This window comes from Palaemon carinicauda, chromosome 31 (assembly GCF_036898095.1).
Source record: "Palaemon carinicauda isolate YSFRI2023 chromosome 31, ASM3689809v2, whole genome shotgun sequence".
Classification (NCBI taxonomy): Eukaryota; Metazoa; Arthropoda; class Malacostraca; order Decapoda; family Palaemonidae; genus Palaemon; species Palaemon carinicauda.
In genome coordinates, this window is record NC_090755.1 from 12,095,866 (window position 1) to 12,121,303 (window position 25,438).

Consider the following 25,438-nt stretch of genomic DNA (forward strand, 5'->3'; position numbering starts at 1 on the left):
TCGTAGGAGCTGAAAGGGATCTTACTTTCCTTAGATATAACAGGAAGTCAGCAATCTGGGTTACAGTGGTACTGGTTGAGGAAACTGCATTGGTCTTGTACCAGCTACGGAAGACTTCCCCTATAGACTGATAGATACTGAGAGTGGATGTTCTCCTTGCTTTGGCAATCGCTCTGGCTGCTTCCTTCGAAAAGCCCCTAGCTCTTGAGAGTCTTTCGAAAGTCTGAAGGCAGTCAGACGAAGAGCGTGGAGGATTGGTGTACCTTCTTTACGTGAGGTAGACTTAGAAGGTTCACTCCTAGAGGAAGAGTCCTGGGAATGTCGACCAGCCATTGCAGTACCTCTAAGAACCATTCTCTCGCGGGCCAGAGCGGAGCCAACCAACGTCAGCCGTGTCCCTTTGTGAGAGGAGAACTTCTGAAGTACCCTGTTGACAATCTTGAACGGCGGGAATGCATACAGGTCGAGATGGAACCAATCCAGCAGAAAAGCATCCACGTGAACTGCTGCTGGGTCTGGAATCGGAGAACAATACAACAGGAGTCTCTAGGTTATCGAGGTAGTGAACAGATCTATGGTTGGCTGACCCCACAGGGCCCAAAGTCTGCTGCAAACATTCTTGAGAAGGGTCCACTCTGTGGGGATGACCTGACCCTTCCGTCTGAGGTGATCTGCCATGACATTCATACCGCCCTGAATGAACCTCGTTACCAGTTAGCTTTCGATCTTTAGACCAGATGAGTAGGTCCCTTGCGATCTAGAACAACTTCCACGAAAGAGTCCCTCCCTGCTTGAAGATATAAGCCAGGGCTGTGGTGTTGTCAGAGTCCACCTCCACCACTTTGTTAAGCTGGAGGGACTTGAAGTTTATCAAGGCCAGAATAACCGCCAACAACTCCTTGCAATTGATGTGAAGTGTCCTTTGCTCCTGATTCCAAGTTCCCGAGCATTCTTGTCCGTCCAAAGTCGCACCCCAGCCCGTGTCTGATGCGTCCGAGAGGAGACGGCGGTTGTGTTTCTGAACAGCCAAAGGTAGACTTCCTTGAGAAGAAAGCTGTTCTTACACCACGCGAGAGAAGACCTCCTCTCTTCGGAAACAGGACTGAGACCGTCTCTAGCGTCATGTCCTTTATCCAGTGAGCAGCTAGATGATACTGAAGGGGGGGGAGGTGGAGTCTCCCTAACACGATGAACAGGGCCAGCGATGAAAGTGTCCCTGTTAGACTCATCCACTACCTGACTGAGCATCGGTTCCTTCTCAGCATGCTCTGGATGCATTCTAGGGCTTGGAAGATCCTTGGGGCCGACGGAAAAGTCCGAAAAGCTCGACTCTGAAGATCCATACCCAAGGAGACAATGGTCTGGGATGGGACGAGCTGAGACTCCTCAAAATTGACCAGGAGGCCCAGTTCCTTGGTCAGATCCATAGTCCATTTGAAAATCTCCAGACAGCGACGACTTGTGGGAGCTCTTAAAAGCCAGTCGTCTGACGGAGCCGGACACAAGATCATGGTACTGCTGCACAGTCTGTGAACTGTCAATCATGGGCAAGCGAGGAAGTACAGTGACAACCCGAATCTGTCTAGACTGTCTGGGTCGAACAGACAAACTCCTTATCGGGTTGCTGAGGTTGCCGCACTGCGTCACAACAAGTCACTTCTGTTGGTTGTTGAACGTCTTCCCCGTGACACATTGACTCCGTAAACAAAAAATCCTCTAACAAGGACTAAGCTTGGACTGCATGTCTTGTAACACAGCTCAAGGTCTATGGGAGCAGGTGTGGTAACAGACGGGATTAGCGACTGAAGTGGAACCATTACCTTCCCTGGAAGCATGTTATGCTTAAATAAAAGTCCATAGGAGGCTATGCAGCTAAAGGCTCCCTCCAAATGACAGAGTCCTCAAGGGAATATCAGAAGGAGGGAGAAAAGAACTTTCTCATCTACAGGGACCATATCCTAGAAAAGCTAAGTTCTCTCAGTGAGGGTTCACTGGTGCAAAAGCAGCAGACTAGAAGGCAACGTTATGAAACTGCTTGACAGTCTAGTGAGTTGGCAACAACCAAAGATGTGTGACTGAGAAGCATGCGGTAAGGTATGCAGAGCATGTTGTATGCAGAGTATGCTGTATGCAGAGCATGCTGTATGTAGAGCATGTTGTATGCAGAGCATGCTGAATGCAGAGCATGCTGTATGCAGAGCATGTTGTATGCAGAGCATGCTGAATGCAGAGCATGCTGTGTGCAGAGCATGTTGTATGCAGAGCATGCTGTATGCAGAGCATGCTGTATGTAGAGCATGTTGTATGCAGAGCATGCTGAATGCAGAGCATGCTGTATGCAGAGCATGTAGTATGCAGAGCATGCTGTGAGCAGAGCATGTAAGGTAAGCAGAGCGTGTGCATGGCGTTTAACATTTCTCAGAAATTCCATGACCAGTGCTAGAGTGCTTTATGCATGCTTGCATGGGGTTTTAATATCAACATAATATATACCTTACATTCATAACTCATGATTCATATTTTTGCCATATTTTGCGATATTGTTAAAAAAAAATTGCCAGGAATACAAATATATTTTTATAAGTAATACAAATAACCTCCATTATCATAGGTTTGAAAATGGAGGTAAGGTATGCTGAACAGCAGAGTCAGAACGAGCTGGAACAACAATAGTTGTGGTTTCCTCTTCAAGACTCTGTTGAGGGAACACCTGAGGCTCAGTCTGCAAAGGCTGATCAGCAGAAGGTAGGCTCATGGGTGGAGGAGGCTGACTCCTGGCATGAGTGGCTGAACTCAAGGGTTGCGCTTGCTGAGTGGTTGGCGGATGCGCAGTAGCAAGTTCCTGAGGAACGAGTTGAGGTTCCTGCGGTGTGAGCTGAGAGCGAAAAAGTAGTGGCTGCGCAGAACGCAGTAAAAATCTCGCAAGTTGAGGCTCCTGAGGCGCAAGGCTAAGGTGTTGAGGTGCTTGCCTTGAGGAGGGTTGAGCTCGCTGCAGCGAGAGCTGAGGAGACTGACTCATGGACGGGAGAGGTTGTTGTACCTCAACCGAGTGTTGCATCACTGGTGGAGCAGCAAGTGGAGGCGGAGGAAGAGAGGTATAATCCTCCTGATCCCATTGTAAAAGTTGCCTTAAGGAAGGCGGAGGCTGAACACCACTGGGAACAGCAAACTCAGAACGTGGCTCAACATCGTACGCCTGGCAGGTGGAACTACGATCAGGCGGAGCGAGCGCAGGCGGAGGGAGTGTAGGCGGAGGCGGAGGCGCAACACTCTCAGCCCGACACTCACGCATCAAGTCCGAAAGCAGTGCTTGCATGGACTGTAGTAGAGTCCACTTGGGGTCGGCAGAAACTACAGTAGGCTGAGGTAAAGCCTTAACAGTTGAGCTCTGTTGTGGCAGAACCTTACTCCTCTTAGGCGGAGTGCATTCAACTGATGACTGAGGAGAGTCAGAGCTAACCCAATGACTGCATCCGGGTTGTTGAACTCTAACTTCGTACGTCTGGCATAGGTCTGGACTTTACGTTTAAGAGGTCTTGAGACCTGAGACCAGCGTTTTCTCCCCTAAATTTCTTCTGCAGACGAGCAAAATAAGGGCTCAATCGTCTGCGGGTGGGAGTGACGGTCTCGGTAAGACACGCCCACAACCACCGAGGATACTTCTGTGCGCCGATCAAGGCCTGCTGAACCCTTCTGCCCTTCGACATTGCTTCTCCCCTGGGCTTGGGAGCTTGCAAGAGGTCCCGGACTGGGAGGACGACTGGCGCGCACAGAAGTACCCTCACGCACAACACTGAACTTTGCGCTAATCACTTATCACTTTGATTTTCTGTTTGCACTTATTTCACTGAACTCGAAACTTTAAGTGGTTTGTACCTGAAACACGCAATTCTATCCTTTCTCAAAAGTTAGTAATTGCGAAAACAGAATTACAATGTAACAGAAAAATCTAATGAAAGATAAATAATTCAGTGGCTGGAAAGAGACTAAACACTAGATCACTCTAGAAACGTTTACCTTCTTCCCCTAAAGAGACTAGGGAGAAGAGTAAAAAACGATAATAACGTTATTCGTACGCCTGGCAGGCTTGAATGAAACGTTTAATCTCCTCTTTCTCCCTCCGTCTCTATCTCTCTCTCTCTCTCTCTCTCTCTCTTGACTTAGAACCTGAGAGAAGAGCCCAATCATATATATCGTTAAAACATATTATTGTTAAAGGAAAAAACTGAAATATTTCCCAAAATGAAAAGTCCCTTTATTAGGATCAAAACCATTAAGTTAAGAAAGAATGAACAAAACGCTAGACACGGTTACTCTTACTGCAACGTGAAACCGTGAAAACTCTTTCTCTATCGTAACGATAGAGTGCAAGTTGAACGTTCTGAACGTCAACAACTGCAGAGACAAAACAAAACGTTAGTTCAACTTTGAAAACAGTACTAGACTATCAAAGAAATTCTTTCAAAGACATTAAAATAGCATAATATGTTAACAGGTAAAACCGAAATGACGGGCTCAATGTTAATTAACTTCGGTACCAAGAAAAGACCGCCTACTATTAGGAAGGTCGAATATAAACAAATATAAAAATTAATTTTAATAAGTTTATAATAAAAGGAAGTTAATCGAAGAGGCCTATAAGAGGCGGAGAGAAATAAAATAAATCTATAACTTTTGTTACAAAATTAAGAAAGAGAGTCTATACTCTCTTAGACACCAACACTTCCGTCTAAGGGAAGGGTCGGCCATTGAAAGGTGAAAGAGAGTTCATACTCTCTTCGACACCATCAAATTAATTCCAAAAGCTAACGAAGCTAATATAGAAGTTTCCAGTAAAGCGACAGCCGAAATCAAAGAGAAATACTTCACCAAAGTCGTGAAAATACTCCAAGAACATAAGCGTATCCCAGAATGTCTTGCCGGAAGCACGACAGAGGAATAATTGAGGAGGTGTCAACAAGAAGTACTTGAGTACCTGGCCACAGGTGGCGCTGGTAAGTACACCCCCTTCTAGTATTGTGATAGCTGGCGTATCCCTCCATAGAATTCTGTCGGGCAACGGAGTTGACAGCTACATGATTATCGGGTAAGTTTAATATTGAAAATTAGGATATTACCGTATTATTATTATTATTATTATTATTATTATTATTATTATTATTATTATTACTTGCTAAGCTACAACCCTAGTTGGAAACGCAGGATGCTATAAGCCCAAGGGCTCCAACAGGGAAAAATAGCCTAGTGAACAAAGGAAATATGGAAATAAATAAACTGCGAGAAGTAATCAACGATTAGAATAAAATATTTTAAGATAAGTAACATTAAAATAGATCTTTCATTTATCAACTATAATGTAGAGGGTCCTCAACTTAAAATTTGGAGATACTTAAACAAATCCCACTGATATTATATCAAAATTTCATAATGATATACTGTAATCAAACAATATATAATTTAATACAGTAAGCAAGACGACATTTGCACCACGTAATGGGAAGATTTGTTGACCTTCGCAGCTGGAAATCGTAGGTATGTGAGTTAGGTGAAGCCTGCCCTAGAATACAATTGAACAACATTCAACTTACATACAGCTTCTGGGAGAACCTATTCAGTTTGTAAGTTGAAGAATTTCTGTACTGTAATAGGCTTCTGACACGCCCCAGTTACTATACCGCCACCCTATAAGGGTGAGCGAGCTGGGTATATTCCTGGCATTCCATGCAACCTTTTCTCTGGTATATCTAGCAGTCTTTATACCTTAAAAATGGTGTTATAAGGAGCATTTCACTGGGAGACACAGGTCCCTCGCCCAGAAATAGAACTTTCCTTCGTCAAAATCCCTTTATTGTATTATTACAATATCAAATTATAATACAATAAGTACTCATAGTTTACATAGTAGAGGCAGGTTCTGCACAGAGAATAAGGGAACAAATTATGGCAGATCAAGAGAGATCTCAACGTATAAATAACTAGAGGGACACTCAGTAGGTTACAGACCTCTGCCCCAGCAGCTTATTTCTCACCTTTTACCTTAACATGTATTAACTGGTGTGGATTTTCATACACTCAAATATGACTCTAGTTTGAAGTCTCTGTGATAAGGATGTCGAAACCTAAAGCTGATGACATGATATGGATGTTTTGCTCGTCCGTGACCTTGACCTTTGACCTTCCAAAATTTAACAATTACTAGCTTGTTACATATCAATCCAAAATTCCTGCAAGTTTCATTACTTTACGATTAAAATTGTGGCCGTATGGTTGATGACCGGAATTTGACATTTTACTTAACCTTAACCAACTTGGACTTGATGTTGACCTTTGACCTTAACATGTATTAATTGGTGTGGATTTTCAGACAGTCAAATATGAAACAAGTTTGAAGTTTCTGTGACAACAAATGTCCACCAAACTTATGGCTGATTACATGAATTGGATATTTTGCTTGACCGTGACCTTGACCTTTAATCCTGACCTTCCAAAACTTAATCAATTCCAGCTTTGTACATAACAGTTAATCCCTACAAGTTTCATTACTCAAAGGTTAAAATTGTTGCTAGGAAGCTGTTCACAAACAAACACACACACACAAATTACAAAGGTGCAAACAGGGGCAAAAACATAACCTCCTTCCAACTTCATCGGCAGAGGTAAAAAATCAATTGGCCGAAATTCTCTTATGAAGGAATATTTTTTTGTCTTTTTCAGATGGATCCGTCATTGTGCATATATAGTATAACTAAATTTTAAAATATAATGACCAGAAATAATTTATGTTCATTGTTTATTTCGTGACCAAATTCTTACTTCTAACTAGAGGATATATTCAATAAGACCTTCTCCATGAAAAATTTGTCATTATTAATAACTAGATATAAGGTATATTGACCATTAATTTGTTTATCTATTGTTTTAGTTTATGGACCTATTTCTTAAGACCAAATTCTCATTACTTGACATGAGAATATACAGTATCTATTTAATGTATTGTACAGTAATAGTATTATTACACATTTCACTAAAACATTTCTCCCATTAATCATAACTAAATATTAGGTATACTGACAATCAGCTTGTATATTCTTTATCAGTGCATCAAACTAACAGGCTAATTTACTTTCAGGTTTCGCCTCGGGGAAGTTATTGTCCCAAAGCGGCCGAAGGCGAGAGGAAAGAGGAGACATACCAGTGCACGTTCTGCAGTTACTCCTCCTGTATAAAGGTAAACCTCATGAAACACATACTGATACACACAGGAGAGAAGCCCTTCGTGTGCCAATTTTGCCCGGCTGCATTCACTCAGAAGGGGAACCTGAAGACCCACCTGCGAAGGCACACGGGCGAGAAACCCTTCGCTTGTCCTAAATGTCCCTACAGAGCTACTCACAAGTATTCTTTGCAGTGCCATATGCTTAATAAGCATGGTAATGAAACAAACTCCTCTAATTAGTTTAATTATTCCCTTATTTCCTTTCCTCACTGGGCTATATTTCCCTATTGGAGCTCTTGGGCTTATAGCATCCTGCTTTTCCAACTAGGGTTGTAGCCTGGATAGTAATAATAATAATAGTACTACCATGAATTCAATTAGGTAATAAATTTCTTTCAAATTAAAAAATAGGTATAGGGTGTCCGTAAAATGATATTTTAATTATAAAATAAATTTTTGAATATACTTACCCGGTGAATATATAATAGCTGCTCAGTGGCTCGACAGAAAACACACACAAAAACTCGCGAGCGATCGCTATGAAGGTTGCGGGTGTACCCACCAGCGCCAACTGTCGGCCAGATACCACACATGCATGTAAACAAGCCTTCAATTCTTCTTGTCCCGCTGCGTCTCTATTGGGGAGGAAGGGAGGGCCTTTAATTTATATATTCACCGGGTAAGTATATTCAAAAATTTATTTTATAATTAAAATATCATTTTTAAATATTTAACTTGGCCGGTGAATATATAATAGCTGATTCACACCCAAGGCGGTGGGTAGAGACCAGAGTTAATTAAGTTTACAGCGTATATGCTTAGAGTTTTTGACAGTTATCAATATAACAAAACCCAAATATATAGGTACCTGGTAAGGAAGTTGACTTAGACGATTACTCTGCCTTGTAAGTCTGTCTTCCTCACGAAGCCCAGTGATCCTCTTAGGATGCTGAAGGACTCCCAGGAGCTGAAGTATGAAGGGTTGCAACCCATACCAACAGGACCTCATCAAACCCCTAATCTGGGCGCTCTCAAGAAATGACTTTGACCACCCGCCAAATCAACCAGGATGCGAAAGGCTTCTTAGCCTTCCGTACAACCCAAAAAAACAATATTAAAAAACATTTCAAGAGACAGATTAAAAAAGGATATTGGAATTAGGGAAGTGTAGTGGTAGAACCCTCACCCACTACTGCACTCGCTGCAATGAATGGACCCAGTGTGTAGCAGTCCTCGTAAAGAGTCTGGACATCTTTTAAGTAAAATGACGCGAACACTGACTTGCTTCTCCAAAAAGTCGCGTCCATGATACTTTGCAGAGATCTATTTTGCTTGAAGGCCACGGAGGTTGCTATAGCTCTAACTTCGTGCGTCTTAACCTTAAGCAAACATCGGTCTTTCTCATTCAAGTGGAATGAGCTTCTCGTATTAAAAATCTGATAAAATATGACAAAGCATTCTTTGACATAGGCAAAGATGGTTTCTTGACTGAGCACCATAATGCCTCAGATTTACCTCGTAATGACTTAGTACGAGCTAAATAGAACTTAAGAGCTCTAACAGGACATAACACTCTTTCCAGTTCATTGCCTACGATCTCTGATAAACAAGGAATATCAAAAGATTTAGGCCAAGGACGAGAAGGCAGTTCATTTTTGGCCAGGAAACCAAGTTGAAGAGAACAAGTGGCTTTTTCTGTAGAAAAGCCGATGTTCTTACTGAAGGCATGCAGTTCACTGACTCTTTTAGCCGAGGCCAAGCACACTAGGAAAAGTGTCTTGAGAGTGAGATCCTTCAGGGAGGCTGAATGTAATGGCTCAAACCTGTCTGACATGAGGAACCTTAGGACCACGTCTAAGTTCCATCCAGGAGTTGCCAAGCGACGTTCCTTAGAGGTTTCAAAAGACTTAAGGAGATCTTGTAGATCTTTATTGTTGGAAAGATCTAAGCCTCTGTGCTGAAAGACCGAAGCCAACATGCTCCTGTAGCCCTTGATCGTGGTAGCTGAAAGGGAGCGAACTTTTCTCAGGTGTAAGAGAAAATCAGCGATTTGGGCTACAGAGGTACTGGACGAGGACACAGATGCTGACTTGCACCAGTCTCGGAAGACTTCCCACTTCGACTGGTATACTCTAATGGTAGAAGCTCTCCTCGCTCTTGCAATCGCACTGGCTGCCTCCTTCGAAAAGCCTCGAGCTCTAGAGAGTCTTTCGATAGTCTGAAGGCAGTCAGACGAAGAGCGGGGAGGCTTTGGTGTACATTCTTTACGTGGGGCTGACGTAACAGATCTACCCTTAGAGGAAGACTCCTTGGAAAGTCTACCAGCCATCGAAGTACCTCGGTGAACCATTCTCTCGCGGGCCAGAGGGGAGCAACCAACGTCAACCTTGTCCCTTCGTGAGAGGCGAACTTCTGCAGTACCTTGTTGACAATCTTGAATGGTGGGAATGCATATAGGTCCAGATGAGACCAATCTAGAAGAAATGCATCTATGTGTATTGCTGCTGGGTCTGGGACTGGAGAGCAATAGATTGGAAGTCTCTTGGTCATCGAGGTTGCAAAGAGGTCTATGGTGGGTTGACCCCAAGTCGCCCAAAGACTCTTGCACACGTCCTTGTGGAGGGTCCATTCCGTAGGAATTACCTGACCCCTCCGACTGAGGCAGTCTGCTAAGACGTTCAAGTCGCCCTGGATAAACCTCGTTAACAGGGAGATGCCTCGATCTCTTGACCAAATGAGCAGGTCCCTTGCGATCTCGTACAGCGTCAGGGAGTGGGTGCCTCCTTGCTTGGAAATGTATGCCAAGGCTGTGGTATTGTCGGAGTTGATCTCTACCACTTTGTTTCGAAGGAGACTCTCGAAGTTCATCAAGGCCAGGTGGACTGCCAAAAGCTCCTTGCCGTTGATGTGCATGCTCCTCTGACTTGAGGTCCACAGACCTGAGCATTCCCGACCGTCCAGGGTCGCACCCCAACCCAAATCAGACGCGTCTGAGAATAGTACGTGGTTTGGGTTCTGAACTGCTAGGGAAAGTCCCTCTCTCAGACTGATATTGTCGTTCCACCAATTCAGGCATGCCTTTACTGGTTCGGAGACCGGGATTGAGACCGTCTCTAATGTCTTGTCCTTTTTCCAGTGAAAGGCTAGATGGAACTGGAGAGGTCGAAGGTGTAGCCTTCCTAGCGAGACAAACTGCTCCAGGGATGATAGAGTTCCTACTAGACTCATCCAATTCCTGACTGAGCACCGTTCTCTCTTCAACATCAGTTGGACTTTGAGCAGGGCTTGCTCTATTCGGGTGGCAGACGGAAAAGCCCGAAAAACTGGACTGCGAATCTCCATCCCTAAATACAGTATAGTTTGGGATGGAATCAGCTGGGACTTTTCTAGGTTGACCAAAAGTCCCAATTCCTTGGTCAGATCCAATGTCCAATGAAGATCCTGCAGACAGCGATGACTGGACGAGGCTCTGAGAAGCCAGTCGTCCAAGTACAGGGAGGCTCGGATTCCCGATAAATGGAGGAATTTTGCTACATTCCTCATAAGCCTCGTAAACACGAGAGGAGCAGGACTTAGGCCAAAGCACAGGGCCCGAAACTGGTATACCACATTGTTGAAAACAAACCTCAGAAACGGTTGGGAATCTGGGTGAATGGGGATGTGGAAGTACGCGTCTCTTAGGTCGAGAGAGACCATCCAGTCTCCCTTTCTGACCGCTGCTAAGACTGATTTCGTGGTCTCCATGGTGAACTTTGTCTTCGTAACAAAGACGTTGAGTGCACTAACGTCTAGCACCGGTCTCCAACCTCCTGTCTTCTTCGGTACTAGGAAGAGACGGTTGTAAAACCCCGGTGATTGAAGGTCCGAGACTTTCACCACCGCTCCCTTCTCTAGCAATAGAGACACTTCTAGGTTCATGGCTTGTCTCTTTGACTCCTCTCGGTACCTGGGAGAGAGGTCGATGGGGGAAGTCGTTAGAGGAGGTTTGCGTACAAATGGAATTTTGTACCCCTCTCTGAGCAACCTCACAGATTGTTGGTCTGCGCCCCTCTTCTCCCAGGCCTGCCAGAAGTTCTTCAATCTGGCTCCTACTGCTGTCTGAGGCTGCGGGCAGTCAGACTCTGCCACGTGAGGACTTGGCTCCTCTCTTCTTTCCTCTCTTTCCCTCGGCACGAGTACTTCCCCTGCTGGGAGCTCTGCCACGAAAGGGCGGAATAAATCTGGACGCCGGAGTGTCTATCCTAGGTCTAGCAGAAAAGGATGTAGAAGGAGTCCCTTTGCGAGCAGAGGAAGCCACCAAGTCATGGGTGTCCTTCTGCACGAGTGAAGAAGCTATGTCCTTAACCAATTGTTGCGGGAACAAAAACTTTGATAAGGGAGCAAAGAGCAGTTCAGATCTCTGACAGGGAGTAACTCCTGCCGAAAGAAAAGAGCAAAGGGACTCTCGCTTCTTTAAGACTCCCGACGTAAAATATGAGGAGAGCTCATTGGAACCATCGCGGATGGCTTTATCCATACAGGACATAATCAGTAAGGAGACATCTCTATCAGCCGATGAGATTTTCCTACTTAAGGCTCCCAAAGACCAGTCAAGGAAGTTGAAAACTTCAAAGGCTCTATAAATGCCTTTCAGCAGATGGTCAAGGTCCGAGGAGGACCAACTAATCTTCGAGCGTCTCATGGCTAGGCGGCGGGGAGAGTCTACAAGGCTTGAGAAGTCACCCTGGGCAGAGGCAGGGACTCCCAAGCCGAGAACTTCTCCCGTGGCATACCAGACGCTCGATCTAGACGAGAGTTTCGACGGAGGGAAGGCAAATGCCGTCTTCCCCAAACTCCTCTTGGTTTCCAACCAGTCGCCTTAAAGCCGTAAAGCTCTCTTGGAAAAGCGAGAGAGCACAAGTTTTGTAAAGGCTGGCATGTTAGCAGGTAAGCCTAGAGCAAACTCAGACGGTGGCTGGCGAGGAGCAACAGCGACGAAGTGATCGGGAAACAACTCCTTAAAAATTAACATGACTTTTTTAAAGTCCATTGATGGAGGAACTGATCTAGGTTCGTCTACATCCGAAGGATGATCATCATGCTGAGGGTCAGCAACGTCCTCATCTGAAGGATCCTCATCTGACAACTGCTGAGTAACAAGCAAAGGGGTTGGCAATGCTTGACACGCAGAGTCCACACGCACTGGTGCATTAGTAGCAGTCCAGGACGCAACGTCATATAACTGCTTAACAGTCTGTGAACTATCAACAACAGGAGCGGGAGGACGCTCGACGTCAACTCGAGACTGTTTTGACTGCCTAGTCTGAGCAGTCAAAACAACTCTAGACTGCGGTGGTTGACGCTCAGCGTCAAAACAAGTCAACTCCAATGGTTGGCGAACGTCCTGAACGTCAACAGGAGCATTAGGAAGTGGCCTAACGTCCAAATGCGGCTGAAAATCAACACGTGACCGCATCGAGTGAGGCTCTACATAGCGTGACTGACGTGACTTAGCTACGCCAACGTCAACAGGACGAGCAAAGGTTCGTTTGGGCGGCTGAAGGCCGGGATCTCGATGAGATAAACGGCGAGGATCAACGTGAACCTTATCGGCAGAATAGTCTTCCATAAGGGAGGCGAGCTTAGACTGCATGTCTTGCAGTATAACCCATTTAGGATCAACGGGAATGGGTGCGGTAAACGACGGGGTTAACGTCTGAGACGGCACAACCTTGCCTACAGCAAGACTCTCTAAGCCTGTGTAACGTTGTTGCTTAGGCGGCGAGCAGTCATCCGATGACTGCAACGGGTCAGAACTGTCCCAATGACTGCATCCAGGACGCTGGACCTGTCCTGAAGGGACCGACTTTCGCTTAAGGGGCCTAGAAACCTTGCTCCATGGTTTCTTATGCGAAAAGCCTTCGGATGACGAGGAGAAAATGGGCTCTCTCGTCTTATGGTAGGGGCGATCTTGGTGAGACACGCCTGATACCATAGAGGGAACGTCTGTTCGCTGATCAAGGCCTCTCGAACCCATAAGTCGTACGACATTACTTCTCCCCTGGGCTTGGGAGCTTGCAAGAGGTCTCGGACTAGGTGAACGACAGGCACGAACAGACGAACCCTCGATCGCAACACTGTTCACAACACTTTGCGCACTAATCACTTTCCCACTATATTCCGCTGTGGCACTCTGACACTTAAGCTCTCTAACGTCAGCCATGAGTTGATTACGATCAGTTGCTAACGCTTCAACTCTTTCACCCAAGGCATGAATTGCACGTAACATGTCTTGCATTGATGGTTCCTGAGTGCCAGAAGGGGGGTTAGGTACAACCACTACAGGGGAAGGATTAGGATCAGGGGCATGTGGAGAGGAAAATCTACTGACCTAGAGGAACTCCTCCTTACCCTATCTCTCTTTAGCTTACGAGAATACTTGTCGTATTCGAGCCAATCGAATTCCGAAAGGCCCACGCATTCCTCACACCGATCTCCCAATTGACAGGTTTTACCCCGACAATTGGAACACACAGTATGTGGGTCGAGAGAGGCCTTTGGAAGACGCCTATTACATTCCCTAGCATTACACTTACGAAATCTAGGGGCTTGTGAAGCGTCAGCCATTTTGAATTAGTCAAAGAAAGTCCAAAAAACAATCCAAGTCATCAACAATTAAATCTGTCCAATAAAGAGTTCAAGAGTTTAAGTTGAGGAAAAACACCTGCACTGCGAAAGCTCAAACCAAAATGAAGTACTTCACCAAATATGTTGAGAAAACTCCAGGTTATACAGCGAGTATTGATACGTCTTGTCGTCAAGGTCGACAGAGAAGAATTGAAGGCTTGTTTACATGCATGTGTGGTATCTGGCCGACAGTTGGCGCTGGTGGGCACACCCGCAACCTTCATAGCGATCGCTCGCGAGTTTTTGTGTGTGTTTTCTGTCGAGCCGCTGAGCAGCTATTATATATTCACCGGCTAAGTTAAATATTTAAAATTCGAGTCTTGGGTTTAGTGTGTGTTTTGTTACTATACTTTTCTAAAAACTTAAAGAGATTTTTTTTAGTTTATGTTAATTAAGGTAAATCAAAATGCATACCTTTTTAAATTTTAATTACAATTTTATCCATCGCATCGATGGCGGCGGACCTTTCATTTAAAGGGACCGACTATAAACGAGTTTTCTCTTATTCGCGCCAAAACAAGCCCCAAACTAAAACAAATTGCATATGAAGCAAATTTGTGAGTTTTCTAAATAATTTACAGCAGTTCTTTTTACTGAACAGTCATTAATATTCTTATAATAGGACATTAAAACCAAGACTCGAATTTACAGACACAGTAATTCAATTAAAAAAATTCAATTAAAAATCAACTACATTAACTGGATAATGCATTAGATTAAGAATCCAATGTTATAATGTTTTTCTATAAGTTTTTCTTTCAAATGTAAATGTTAAATATATAAGTATTCAAATAAGTGACTTTTTTAATGAACCTAAATGATAGCATTATACATAAAATACGATTCCTTATTTCCTAATGAATTATAAATTAACAAGGATAGCTTGAGTCTTCAAAGTAATCCATTCTGTTATCTATACAGTTTTGTAGATGCAGTATATCTAACTTTATAAAAAGTGAGGATACAGTACAATAAAATGACATGTAATACATGTGACGAAACTATAAAAATGAAGAAACTACAGTCCTGTATAAACTAAAAATACAAGAGAGGAAACTATAAAAATGCAGAAACTACAGTCCTGTATAAACTAAAAATACAAGAGAGGAAACTATAAAAATGCAGAAACTACAGTCCTGTATAAACTAAAAATACAAGAGAGGAAACTATAAAAATGCAGAAACTACAGTCCTGTATAAACTAAAAATACAAGAGAGGAAACTATAAAAATGCAGAAACTACAGTCCTGTATAAACTAAAAATACAAGAGAGGAAACTATAAAAATGCAGAAACTACAGTCCTGTATAAACTAAAAATACAAGAGAGGAAACTATAAAAATGCAGAAACTACAGTCCTGTATAAACTAAAAATACAAGAGAGGAAACTATAAAAATGCAGAAACTACAGTCCTGTATAAACTAAAAATACAAGAGAGGAAACTATAAAAATGCAGAAACTACAGTCCTGTATAAACTAAAAATACAAGAGAGGAAACTATAAAAATGCAGAAACTACAGTCCTGTATAAACTAAAAATACAAGAGAGGAAACTATAAAAATGCAGAAACTACAGTCCTGTATAAACTAAAAATACAAGAGAGGAAACTATAAAAATGAAGAAACTACAGTCCTGTATAAACTAAAAATACAAGAGAGGAAACTATAAAAATGCAGAAACTACACTCATGTATAACCTAAAAATACAAGAGGAAACTATAAAAATGCAGAAACTACAGTACTGTATAAAGAACTGTAAATATACAAGAGAGGAAACTATAAAAATGCAGAAACTACAGTACTGTATAAAGAACTGTAAATATACAAGAGATAAAACTATAAAAATGCAGAAACTACAGTACTGTATAAAGAACTGTAAATATACAAGAGATAAAACTATAAAAATACAGAAACTACAGAACTGTATAAAGAACTGTAAAAAAAACAAAAGACAAAATATACCGGGTAAATACAGAAAAAACAGTACTGTATAAAGAACTGAAATTTGCATTGATAAATCATAATCAGGCTATTAATCCTAAAAAGAAAAATATTCTATGTATTATTTGATGTATTCACTGCAACCAATAGTTAATATTTAAAGGCAGTTGAGTGCTTTAAAAGTTACTGAATATGCTGTAATATCATTCCTTGAAAACGGATTTTGAGTGAAGCGAAAAATCTATTTTTGGGTGAGATAGCCATGACGTCCTGATGGAAGGTTCCTTTTGGTAGCTTCCTTGGGTATATTAACTACAAGGATATTCCCAGAGAATTAAACCACAGGTTATCACAGAATTCTTACTTCTGGTGCGAGTACTGTATCCTAAAGGTTTCCCTTTAAGACATCGTATATCAACAGGGGACGCATGTATTAACACGCCACATAGCTATCTGCACCCCATATAGAGTTAACACTTCGATATGGAAAGGTAGAGAATAACTGGGGAGCCGTTCCACAGTTACACTCGTCCGTGGCTACTTTTGGTACTCGAAACGTAAACAAACGGGCGCCATTGCTAAATGACGTCACGTCCGTCCTCATCCTGATGCCAGCTACTTGCTAATCTCCATGATACAGCAGGACAGGGCGGGGCCTGAAAGGCTGGACTAGAATAGCAGGGAGGGTCCATCAGGACGTCATGGCTATCTCACCCAAAAATAGATTTTTCGCTTGCTCAAAATCCGTTTTTTGGGCTCAAACCATGACGTCCTGATGGAAGAGTACCAGAGAATCAATGTATCGTGGAAAATTTCCCCTTATTAGAGTAAGTGCCAAGGGCTTTGAATAGAGGTATGTAATGTGACCTCGGTAGAGGTTCCGTGGGGATCCAGCTTCCTGCCCTCCCTGGCAGAGAAGTCCCAACGGGTTATACCAAAATTCAAAGTAGTCATCGAAGGGCTACTCACCCTGCGGAGAGTTCGTGAAGGACTCAGAGACAAGACAGAATGGACAATATTCGTGTAGGAACATTCTCAACAGTAGATAAGTGATGGTTAGTCACTATATTCCATGGTTAGAGAGCAATCTGGTCTCGAAGGTATGGCGTAAGTAAGTATTCAATTAGGAATATTACACAGCATAGGTGAGTACCGTATATACTCGTGTAATGTTCGACTTCGTGTAATGTTCGACCCCCCTATTTTGCCTTCAAAATCATGAATTCATCATATACCTCATGTAATGTTCGAGTCTTGATTTTGGCAGTAGGCTAGAGGTCTTTTATCTCCAGCATACCATAATTACCAACAAAGTGCAACAAACAAATGTATAAAACAAATCGGAACACCTAAATACTAACATCTGTTTACAATAACAAGTGAGTATTCAGCGTACATTTTCTAGCGAACACTTTAGTTGCAAACAGCCGATTATCATCACCGTCTAATAGCTTTCAAAAACAAGCAAACACTTCAAGTAGTAAACAAAATTAGTTCATCGTTTTGAGTAACAAATTACCATTACCGGTAATTGCAGGTAATTACGGTGATTATAATTACCCGTTATGCTAATCATTTTTTTCCTCACAATATATATGAATAAGAATTTACTCATAACCCATCAAGATGTCTACCAAGAAATATGAAAAATTTACTGCAAAAATCAAGCTTCAAATTATTGCAGCCGCTGTCCGCTGAAACGACAAATAACGTTCAAGCCGTAAAAATGTTTGGAGTTACCGAAACTAGCGTTCGAACTTGGAGAAAAAAAAATGTGGATTCAATTAAGAAAAATTTTTGCGGTTTATTATTAATATCAATTAATATACAATACCAAGTAAAATAAAATGAGCTTTATTTTTTCATTAACCATATCACGTTATAACATACGCAACCCGACAGTTTGCTAGCTTCATACCTGCTGCGTTATGGTAAAGTCATTACTCCTCGCAGAAAAAAAACTATTTATGATGGTTTAGGAAATAAAATCCATGCTAATAATATGTCTGGTGTTAAATGAACATGGTTAGTACTGTATATATAGGCCTAGCCTATGTTTACCTACCAGTAGGTAACCTTATATACGTGTAAGCATAGCCTACGATTACCTACCGGTAGGTAGCATAGCCTAGGTTAATTTTTGCGTAGGCCTAGCTTACGTTTACCTACCGGTAGGCCAGAAATTTTTACTTTTTCAAATATATATCTCGTGTAATGTTCGACCCTTACTTTTTTAACTGAAAAATAGGCCTTCAAAAATCGAACATTAAACGGATTTTGAGCGAAGCGAAAAATCTATTTTTGGGTAAGATAGCCATGTCGTCCTGATGGAAGTTCCTTAAAGGCAGCTTCCTAGGGTATATTACAAAGTTCCTTAAAGGCAGCTTCCTAGGGTATATTACAACTACAGCGATATTCCCAGAGAATTTACCTTCAGGTACCCAGAATTCTAACTCCTGGAGCGAGTATCCCTAAAAAAGACCTTAGGGATATCGTAAATATCAGTGGACGTATTCTTGACACGCCTCATAGCAATCTATACCCCGAATAGAGTTAACACTTCGTAGGGGTAAAATGGCAAGAAAACGAAAACGATAAGAAAGGGGGGAGCCGTTCATAAGGCATCCCTCCTCACCGCTTCGAAAGCGTGCCCTGCGCCGCTCACGGCGCCATCTGTATTCCTTGTAGCGATACACGAGGTGCTACAGATACTGTATGTAGGGAGGGGTCCTACTATCCTTTTCACTCATATTTATTTTGAAAAGGAGCAGGGCGGGTCCATCAGGACGACATGGCTATCTTACCCAAAAATAGATTTTTCGCTTCGCTCAAAATCCGTTTTTTGGGCTCAAGCCATGTCGTCCTGATGGAAGTATACCAGAGCATTACTGTATCTGTGGATTCTCAATACGTGCCGTACTCCTCAAGAGTGTTTCTTAGTCAACTTGACTGACAGACCTAAGATGTTACCGTTATACATCTTTTCACTAATCATAAGCCATGAGAGTGCTTCCTGCCCCCTACAGGGAGGAGTCCTACTAGACTCTAGAAACGAACGAAGAGTACATATACCTATGTATGAATCACTCGCTAGCCAGTACCATATAGTGGTCTCACTCTATATGAAGCGAAGTCTTACGGGACTACCGTATCCAAAAGAAAAAGTCCCGACCAGCACCCTGGTCGAAGTAAAAATAGACAAAAGGTTATATCTGCGTAGGATTAAACTTGCTACTACCACCGTCCTCAGAAAGGGGTGGAGTCCTTATTGCTAAGGAAAGTATAAGCCAGTATAATCCAGGCTTTGCATTAAGGAATAGGCTATTATAGATATCCCCGATTAATATACATAGGCTAAATGCTCAAAAAACAATATGAAATCAAAAATATAGGTGAAGGAGACGCAAGGTTCCCGAGAACAAGTTTATTGAGAAACAATAAATAGGTATGGTCACCATAAATATGTACATATGCTAGGTGGATGACCAACAATTTTCACAAGTACTGTAGTGCATGGATGAATGATTATCTGAAAGAAAACATATGTGTCACTTACACATACCCCGGTATCCAACTTAACGTCCATGTTACTACTTTGCTGACAATAGCGTTGGCAAACGCTTGGCACCCTGTCTGTACTTATGTTACCATCACCATCACGTTGGAACAGTCATTGTGGGCTCTGAGAGCCTACACTACCAGTTATATCAGCATATATAACTAACTATTCACCCAAGAATCCAAGTCCCAAATGATTCCGCTGTTCCTCGCAGAGTTAAACAGCAGGGTTAACGACGCAACCAACTGCTACCACAGACCTCTTTAGCTGCTCCACTTGCTTAGCATAGTGGCGAAAGAATACCCTGGAAGACTTCCAGCCAGTGTATGAACGAAGGTGTTCAAAATCCATAAAATTAAAGAAGTTTAAAGATGAAGCAACTTTCCTCGGATCATGACCTGCGGGTGAACTGTCAGGATCCGCTCTGCGAATAAAATATGTAATTTTCGCCCTAAGTTGATTTAAAGATAAATTCGAGCCCGAAGTTTCTCCTCTGAATAGTTGGCCCCCATGGAAGTCTGAAGTTCTACGAAGATAGACCTTAAGGCATTCTACGGGACATAGAGATGCATCTTCTTTCAGAGGGCAGATTCTCCAGGGACCCCACCTGTTGGTGGGCAACTCGTTCTTAGCGAGAAACGTAGGGTCCGGAAACAGGTTCAGTTCTCCCCCATCCAGGAACTGAACTCGGCCCTCCTCTCTCGAGAGGGCCACAATCTCACTAACTCTGGCCCCAGAAGCAAGGGCAAAAAGGAAGATCACTTTTTGAGTCAGGTCCTTCAATGCACATTCCTCATTATCTAGTAATGAGGCAAAATGAAGGACTTTGTCTAATGACCATGAAATAGGCTTTGGAGGAGCTGATGGTCTAAGCCTAGCACAGGCCTTAGGGATCTTATTAAACATTTCGTTAGCGAGGTCTACCTGGAAGGCATATAGAATGGGTCTTGTTAGAGCTGACTTACATGTAGAAATTGTGTTCGCCGCCAGCCCCTGTTCGTGGAGGTGAATGAAGAAGGATAGGCAGAACTCCGTAGAGATCTCGTGCGGGTTCTTATCTTTGACAAAGGCTACCCATTTCTTCCATGCAGATTCGTACTGCCTCCTAGTAGACTTACACTTGTATTCTTCCAGGAAGTCGATACTATCTTTCGAGATTCCGAACCGTTTCTTCACCGCTAGGGAGAGAAAATCATGAGCTGCAGGGTTCGGGTCTTCTGTAATGAAGCGAAGACAGTCGACTTCTGGACTTGCTGGGACAGAACTGGGTCCGGGAGCGGTAGGAACTTCAGTCGTAGTTCCAGAGCCAGAGGGAACCATACACTGTTCGGCCACTTGTGGGCCACTATTGCTGCTACTCCCTTGAAGGATCTCAGTTTGTTGAGGACCCTCAACATCAGATTGTGAGGGGGAAACAGGTAGATCCTGGACCATCTGTTCCAATCGAGGGACATCGCATCTATTGCTTCTGCCGCGGGGTCCACATATGGGGACACATATTTCGGCAGCTTCTTGTTGTCCTTCGTCGCGAAGAGGTCTATCTGCAGTTCTGGGACTTGACTCAAGATGAAAGAGAATGATCCTGCGTCTAGGGACCATTCTGTCTCTATCGGTGTTATCCTGGATAGAGCGTCCGCGGTCACATTCCGGACTCCTTGAAGGTGAACTGCTGACAGGTGCCACTTCTTCTTCTCCGCCAGTCGGAATATGGCTAACATCACCTGGTTGAGAGGTGGGGATCTCGATCCCCGCCGATTCAGACATTTCACAACCACCTCGCTGTCCAGTACCAACCTTACGTGGATCGAGTGACGTGGGGATACTTTCTTCAGGGTCAGAAGTACTGCCATAGCTTCTAGAAAGTTTATGTGAAAGGTCCCAAATAGCTTGGACCAGATTCCTTGCACTTTTTTCCGATGGGAGTGACCCCCCCACCCTACCTTTGAGGCGTCTGTGTGGATTGTCACTGACGGGGGGGGTGGCTGAAGAGGTAGAGACCTCTTTAGACGACTGGCTTGAGACCACGGTCTGAGAAGAGAACGTAGCCGAAGTGGGACCGGTCTCTTTACGTCCCTTCGCTCTTTCGATGCAAAGGTTCTCCATACTCCCGCTGCATCTTTTAGCTGTGCTCTTAGCACAGGGTCTGTTACTGATGCAAACTGAAGAGAGCCCAAAACCCTCTCTTGTTCGCGTCTTGATATCCTCTCGGAACCTAGAAGTCTCCTGACAGACCCTGCTATTTCCTTCCTCTTTGACATCGGGATGGAAAGACGGTGTGACACTAGATCCCAGTGAATTCCCAACCACTGGAACCTCTGAGCTGGAGAAAGACGAGACTTCTTTCTGTTGATCATGAAGCCTAGATATTCCAGGAACTGAATCACTTGTAGGGAAGCTTGCAAGCATTCTGCTCTGGATGCTGCCCACACCAACCAATCGTCCAGGTAGGCTACTACCTGGAACCCTTTTAGGCGTAACTGTTTGAGAGCTGCGCTCGCAAGCTTCGTAAAGATCCTTGGGGCTATGTTTAGTCCGAAGGGCATCGCCCTGAAAGCGTAAAGTTTTTGTTGTAGCTTGAATCCTAGGTAGGGGGAGAGACGACGACTTATTGGAACGTGCCAATATGCGTCTGACAAGTCGATGGAGACGGTATATGCCCTCTTGGGCAGTAAGGCCCTTATGTGTTGTAACGTTAGCATTTTGAACTTGTGGTTCACTATGAACTTGTTGAGTGGTGACAAGTCCAGAATGACTCTGAGTTTCCCCGAGTCTTTCTTGGGAACACAAAACAGCCTCCCTTGGAACTTGATGGACTTTACCCTCCTGATCACCTTTTTCTCCAACAGATCTTGGATGTACTCCTCCAAAACGGGGGTGGAGTGTTGGAAAAATTGAGGGCACAGGGGCGGAGTACTGTACCAACTCCAACCCAGTCCATTTTTGAGAAGGCTGTGGGCCCAGGGATCGAAGGTCCAGCGATCCCGGAAATACTGAAGTCTCCCACCTACCGGCGACACTTCACTTTGACTGTCCTGCAGTCTTGCCTCCCTGGCCGCGACCACCTCTGAATCCTCGTCCCCTAGAGGGGCGTCTTGATGACCCTCTAGCTGCTCCTCTGGGTCTTGCACGAAACGTGGTCGACTGTCCCTCGAACACGGGATTGAATGCAGGGGAAGCTGATGACATTGCTTGGGGAACCCATTGGAAGGTGGTCGGGGTCTGGGCTACCAGTTGTGGAACCGGAGGCAAAGCTGGCTGTTGCTGCTGTGGTCTTTGCTGTTTGAAGGACTTGGCTGGACGGGAGGAAAACCTTGACTTCTTCGCCTTTCCTTTCGGCTGAGGGCCCTCATCCGGAGAAGACTTCCTCTTAAGGGACAGGCCCCACTTCAGGAGAAGATTGCGGTTCTCAGTGGCGGCCTTGTCCACGATCTCTTTGACCACGTCCTTGGGAAAGAGATCCTTACCCCAGATGTTAGATGAAATGAGCCTCTTGGGTTCGTGCCTCACTGTGGCCGAGGCAAACACAAACTCCCTACAGGCTCTCCTTGCTTTCACAAAGCAATAGAGGTCCTTGGTTACTGTAGCCAGATGGATTTTGGCCATAACCATGAACATCTCTGGCATCTTGGGGTCGCTAGCCATCGTCTCCATGTTGGTCTGGAGAGACATCGAAGCTGCCAGGCGCTCCTTTGTGTCCAATTCCCTCCGAAGAAGGAATTCCGACAACTTGGGAAGGTTTTCGCCGAACTGCTGACCTGCAATGTCGGCGTCTAACTTCCCAACCGAGAAAGTAAGGTGCACCTCCTTCCAGTCCTTGTTATCCATTGGCAATGCCAGCGATAGAGGTTTACATTCCTCCAAGGACGGGCACGGCTTGCCAGCTTCAACTGCCTTGATGACGGCCGCAAACCCCTTTTGCATAAAGGGGAAGGCCCTAGCTGGGGAGGATACAAAGGAGGGGTGTTTCTTGCTCAAGGCGGCAACCTTCGAGTTTGAGAACCCCCTCTCCTTTAAAGCAGCTGTCAAGGTGGCTTGAGCTTTGGAGTGATCTAGGATAATCACTTCCTTTGGTTCCGTCTCCTCCTTCGAAGCCGGCTCCTTCTTCAAACGGACATAGCAGTCCGGGTAGGCCCCTCTACTGGGCCAGAATTCCACCTCCTCAAGGGGAACTGAACCCAGTTTCTCCGACATGACGATCTTCCCAATCGTCATCGGCATGTGCTCGGCATATCTCCACGGGTTGGCATCCGAGCACAGAGGAAGGTCCTTAACGTTGAGCTTCTTTGGAGGTCCACGTGATGCTGTGATCTTCTGCATCTGGAGCTCCAAAGTAGCGGCCTTCTGATTATTCTCCTTCTGCATCTGTTGGATCATACCAACGATGGAAGAGAGAGCCTGTCCAAGCTCTGCTGGAAGAGCGGACGAGGTAGAGGGGATAGGTTCAGGGACCTGAACCGGCACGTCTGATGAAACGGGAACCTCTTCCTCCACAGCAATAGGATCTCGATCTTGCTCCTCGCCCTCTGCGAGGAGATCCTGCTCCGCACGATCGGACAAGTCGGACATCTTGTCGTCCAACTGGATGTCCTGCAAGGCGTCAGCGACATCCTCCTCCACTGGGATCTGGATCAGAGGGATCTCCGGCCGAGGCTGGGGAACAACAGCATCAGGGGAAGCCTTGGGGAAAAGGTATGCCCTCATCTTCTCGTTAGGAAGATAAGGTCCAGTGGTGTTTTTCTGAAAACCCCTTACCCAAACACGAAGCCTCTCCCTCGCTGCATCTCTTGACTCCGCCGACCTAGGGGATCCAAAAGCCTCTGATAGCAGGTTAGTACATACAGCACATACCTGCGGATCCCAGTAACGATGTTCATCATTGGAGGCTGCACAAGCTGCGTGCCTCCTACACGAGGTATGTCCGCAAAAGTTCTTACTGCGGACATTGCAGAAGACACTATCACACTTCGGATGCTCCTCCTGTAAAAGAAGAAAAATTTCCATGAATATCAAGTGAATTTTAATTCACATGTAACAAATGAGTATTCAACAAAAGAATAAGGGAAAGACACCTACTTGTGAAACCCACACAAACACCTGTGGAAGCCCACCGGCCAAGTCACATAGTTAGTCTTTACTAGAATAACCAGAGAACGTATTTCCAAAGGAAATTAGGTGTAGCTCACACCTAAGGTAAAATAATACCATTCGGCCAGGAATAAAAGAATTATCTTTTATCCTTGTAAGGCGACACCAGGTGATTATACCAGTAACACAAGTAAGATAGAAAAGACAGTGTTGTAACCTACTACATCATGAACTCCTTTGGTTGAATATACCACCAAGAGAGGACTGATACAGTACCTGAGGGTGGTATGCCAGCCGGCTACTGCCGCTCAGCACCCCCCCCCCTTGTTTTGGAAAGGCAGATCTCAAGTACACAACCTCAGATCACCTTTATTGGGGAGAACTCCAGAACCCATGCCTGAACCGGCCGGCAGTGGTTGCCAGACCGTAGCCACCCGGTTTGCACAGAGTTGCCGGCCATCATACTTAGTGGCCGGCTGACTGGGCAGTGTCGCGGGCCGGCCGGCAGCAGTAAACAAACCCTGCCGGCTAGCCCCCACACACCAGGCAGCACTCGGCTGCCGGCCCCACTTGTAGTGGCCGGCAGATGAGCAATAGACCGGCCGGCAAAGGTATACACCCAACGCCGACCGACAGCAAGAGAACTGGAGAACACCCCTCCCCACCGACAGCCGGCCTGTAGGCCGGCAGCCGGCAAGGACAACACATACTAAGACAAAAGAGTGAGTGCCGGGTTAAGAGACTATAAGTCTCTGAGCCCGGCACCCGAAAGAGTGCCGAAAGGAAGGGGAAGACACTACGTCAAGCTTCCTAACCGCTGCTTACTGAATTTTCAGACGGCAGCGATAGAGGGACCAAGAAAGGACCGGGCAGCACTCACAGTAATGGTCTCTGCCGGTCGGCACACTTTGCCGGCCGACAGGAGACCACGTCAGTTCCTCATCCCAACCTAGGCTAGGCAAGGATGAAGACG

General features: G+C 44.6%; 1 protein-coding gene and 1 long non-coding RNA gene across 4 annotated transcripts in view; one reads left to right on the forward strand and one right to left on the reverse strand.

The window, feature by feature from the left end:
• LOC137624289 (zinc finger and BTB domain-containing protein 7C-like) overlaps positions 1–7,603 on the forward strand; it is a 175,020-nt gene extending 167,417 nt beyond the window's left edge. Inside the window, exon 6 of the mRNA XM_068354848.1 lies at positions 7,130–7,603. Coding sequence (XP_068210949.1) covers positions 7,130–7,456 — 327 coding nt within the window. The 3' untranslated portion in view covers positions 7,457–7,603. The remainder of the gene's footprint in view (positions 1–7,129) is intronic.
• LOC137624291 (uncharacterized) overlaps positions 1–25,438 on the reverse strand; it is a 195,575-nt gene that overhangs the window by 125,730 nt on the left and 44,407 nt on the right. The gene's annotated exons all lie outside the window — the stretch shown is intronic.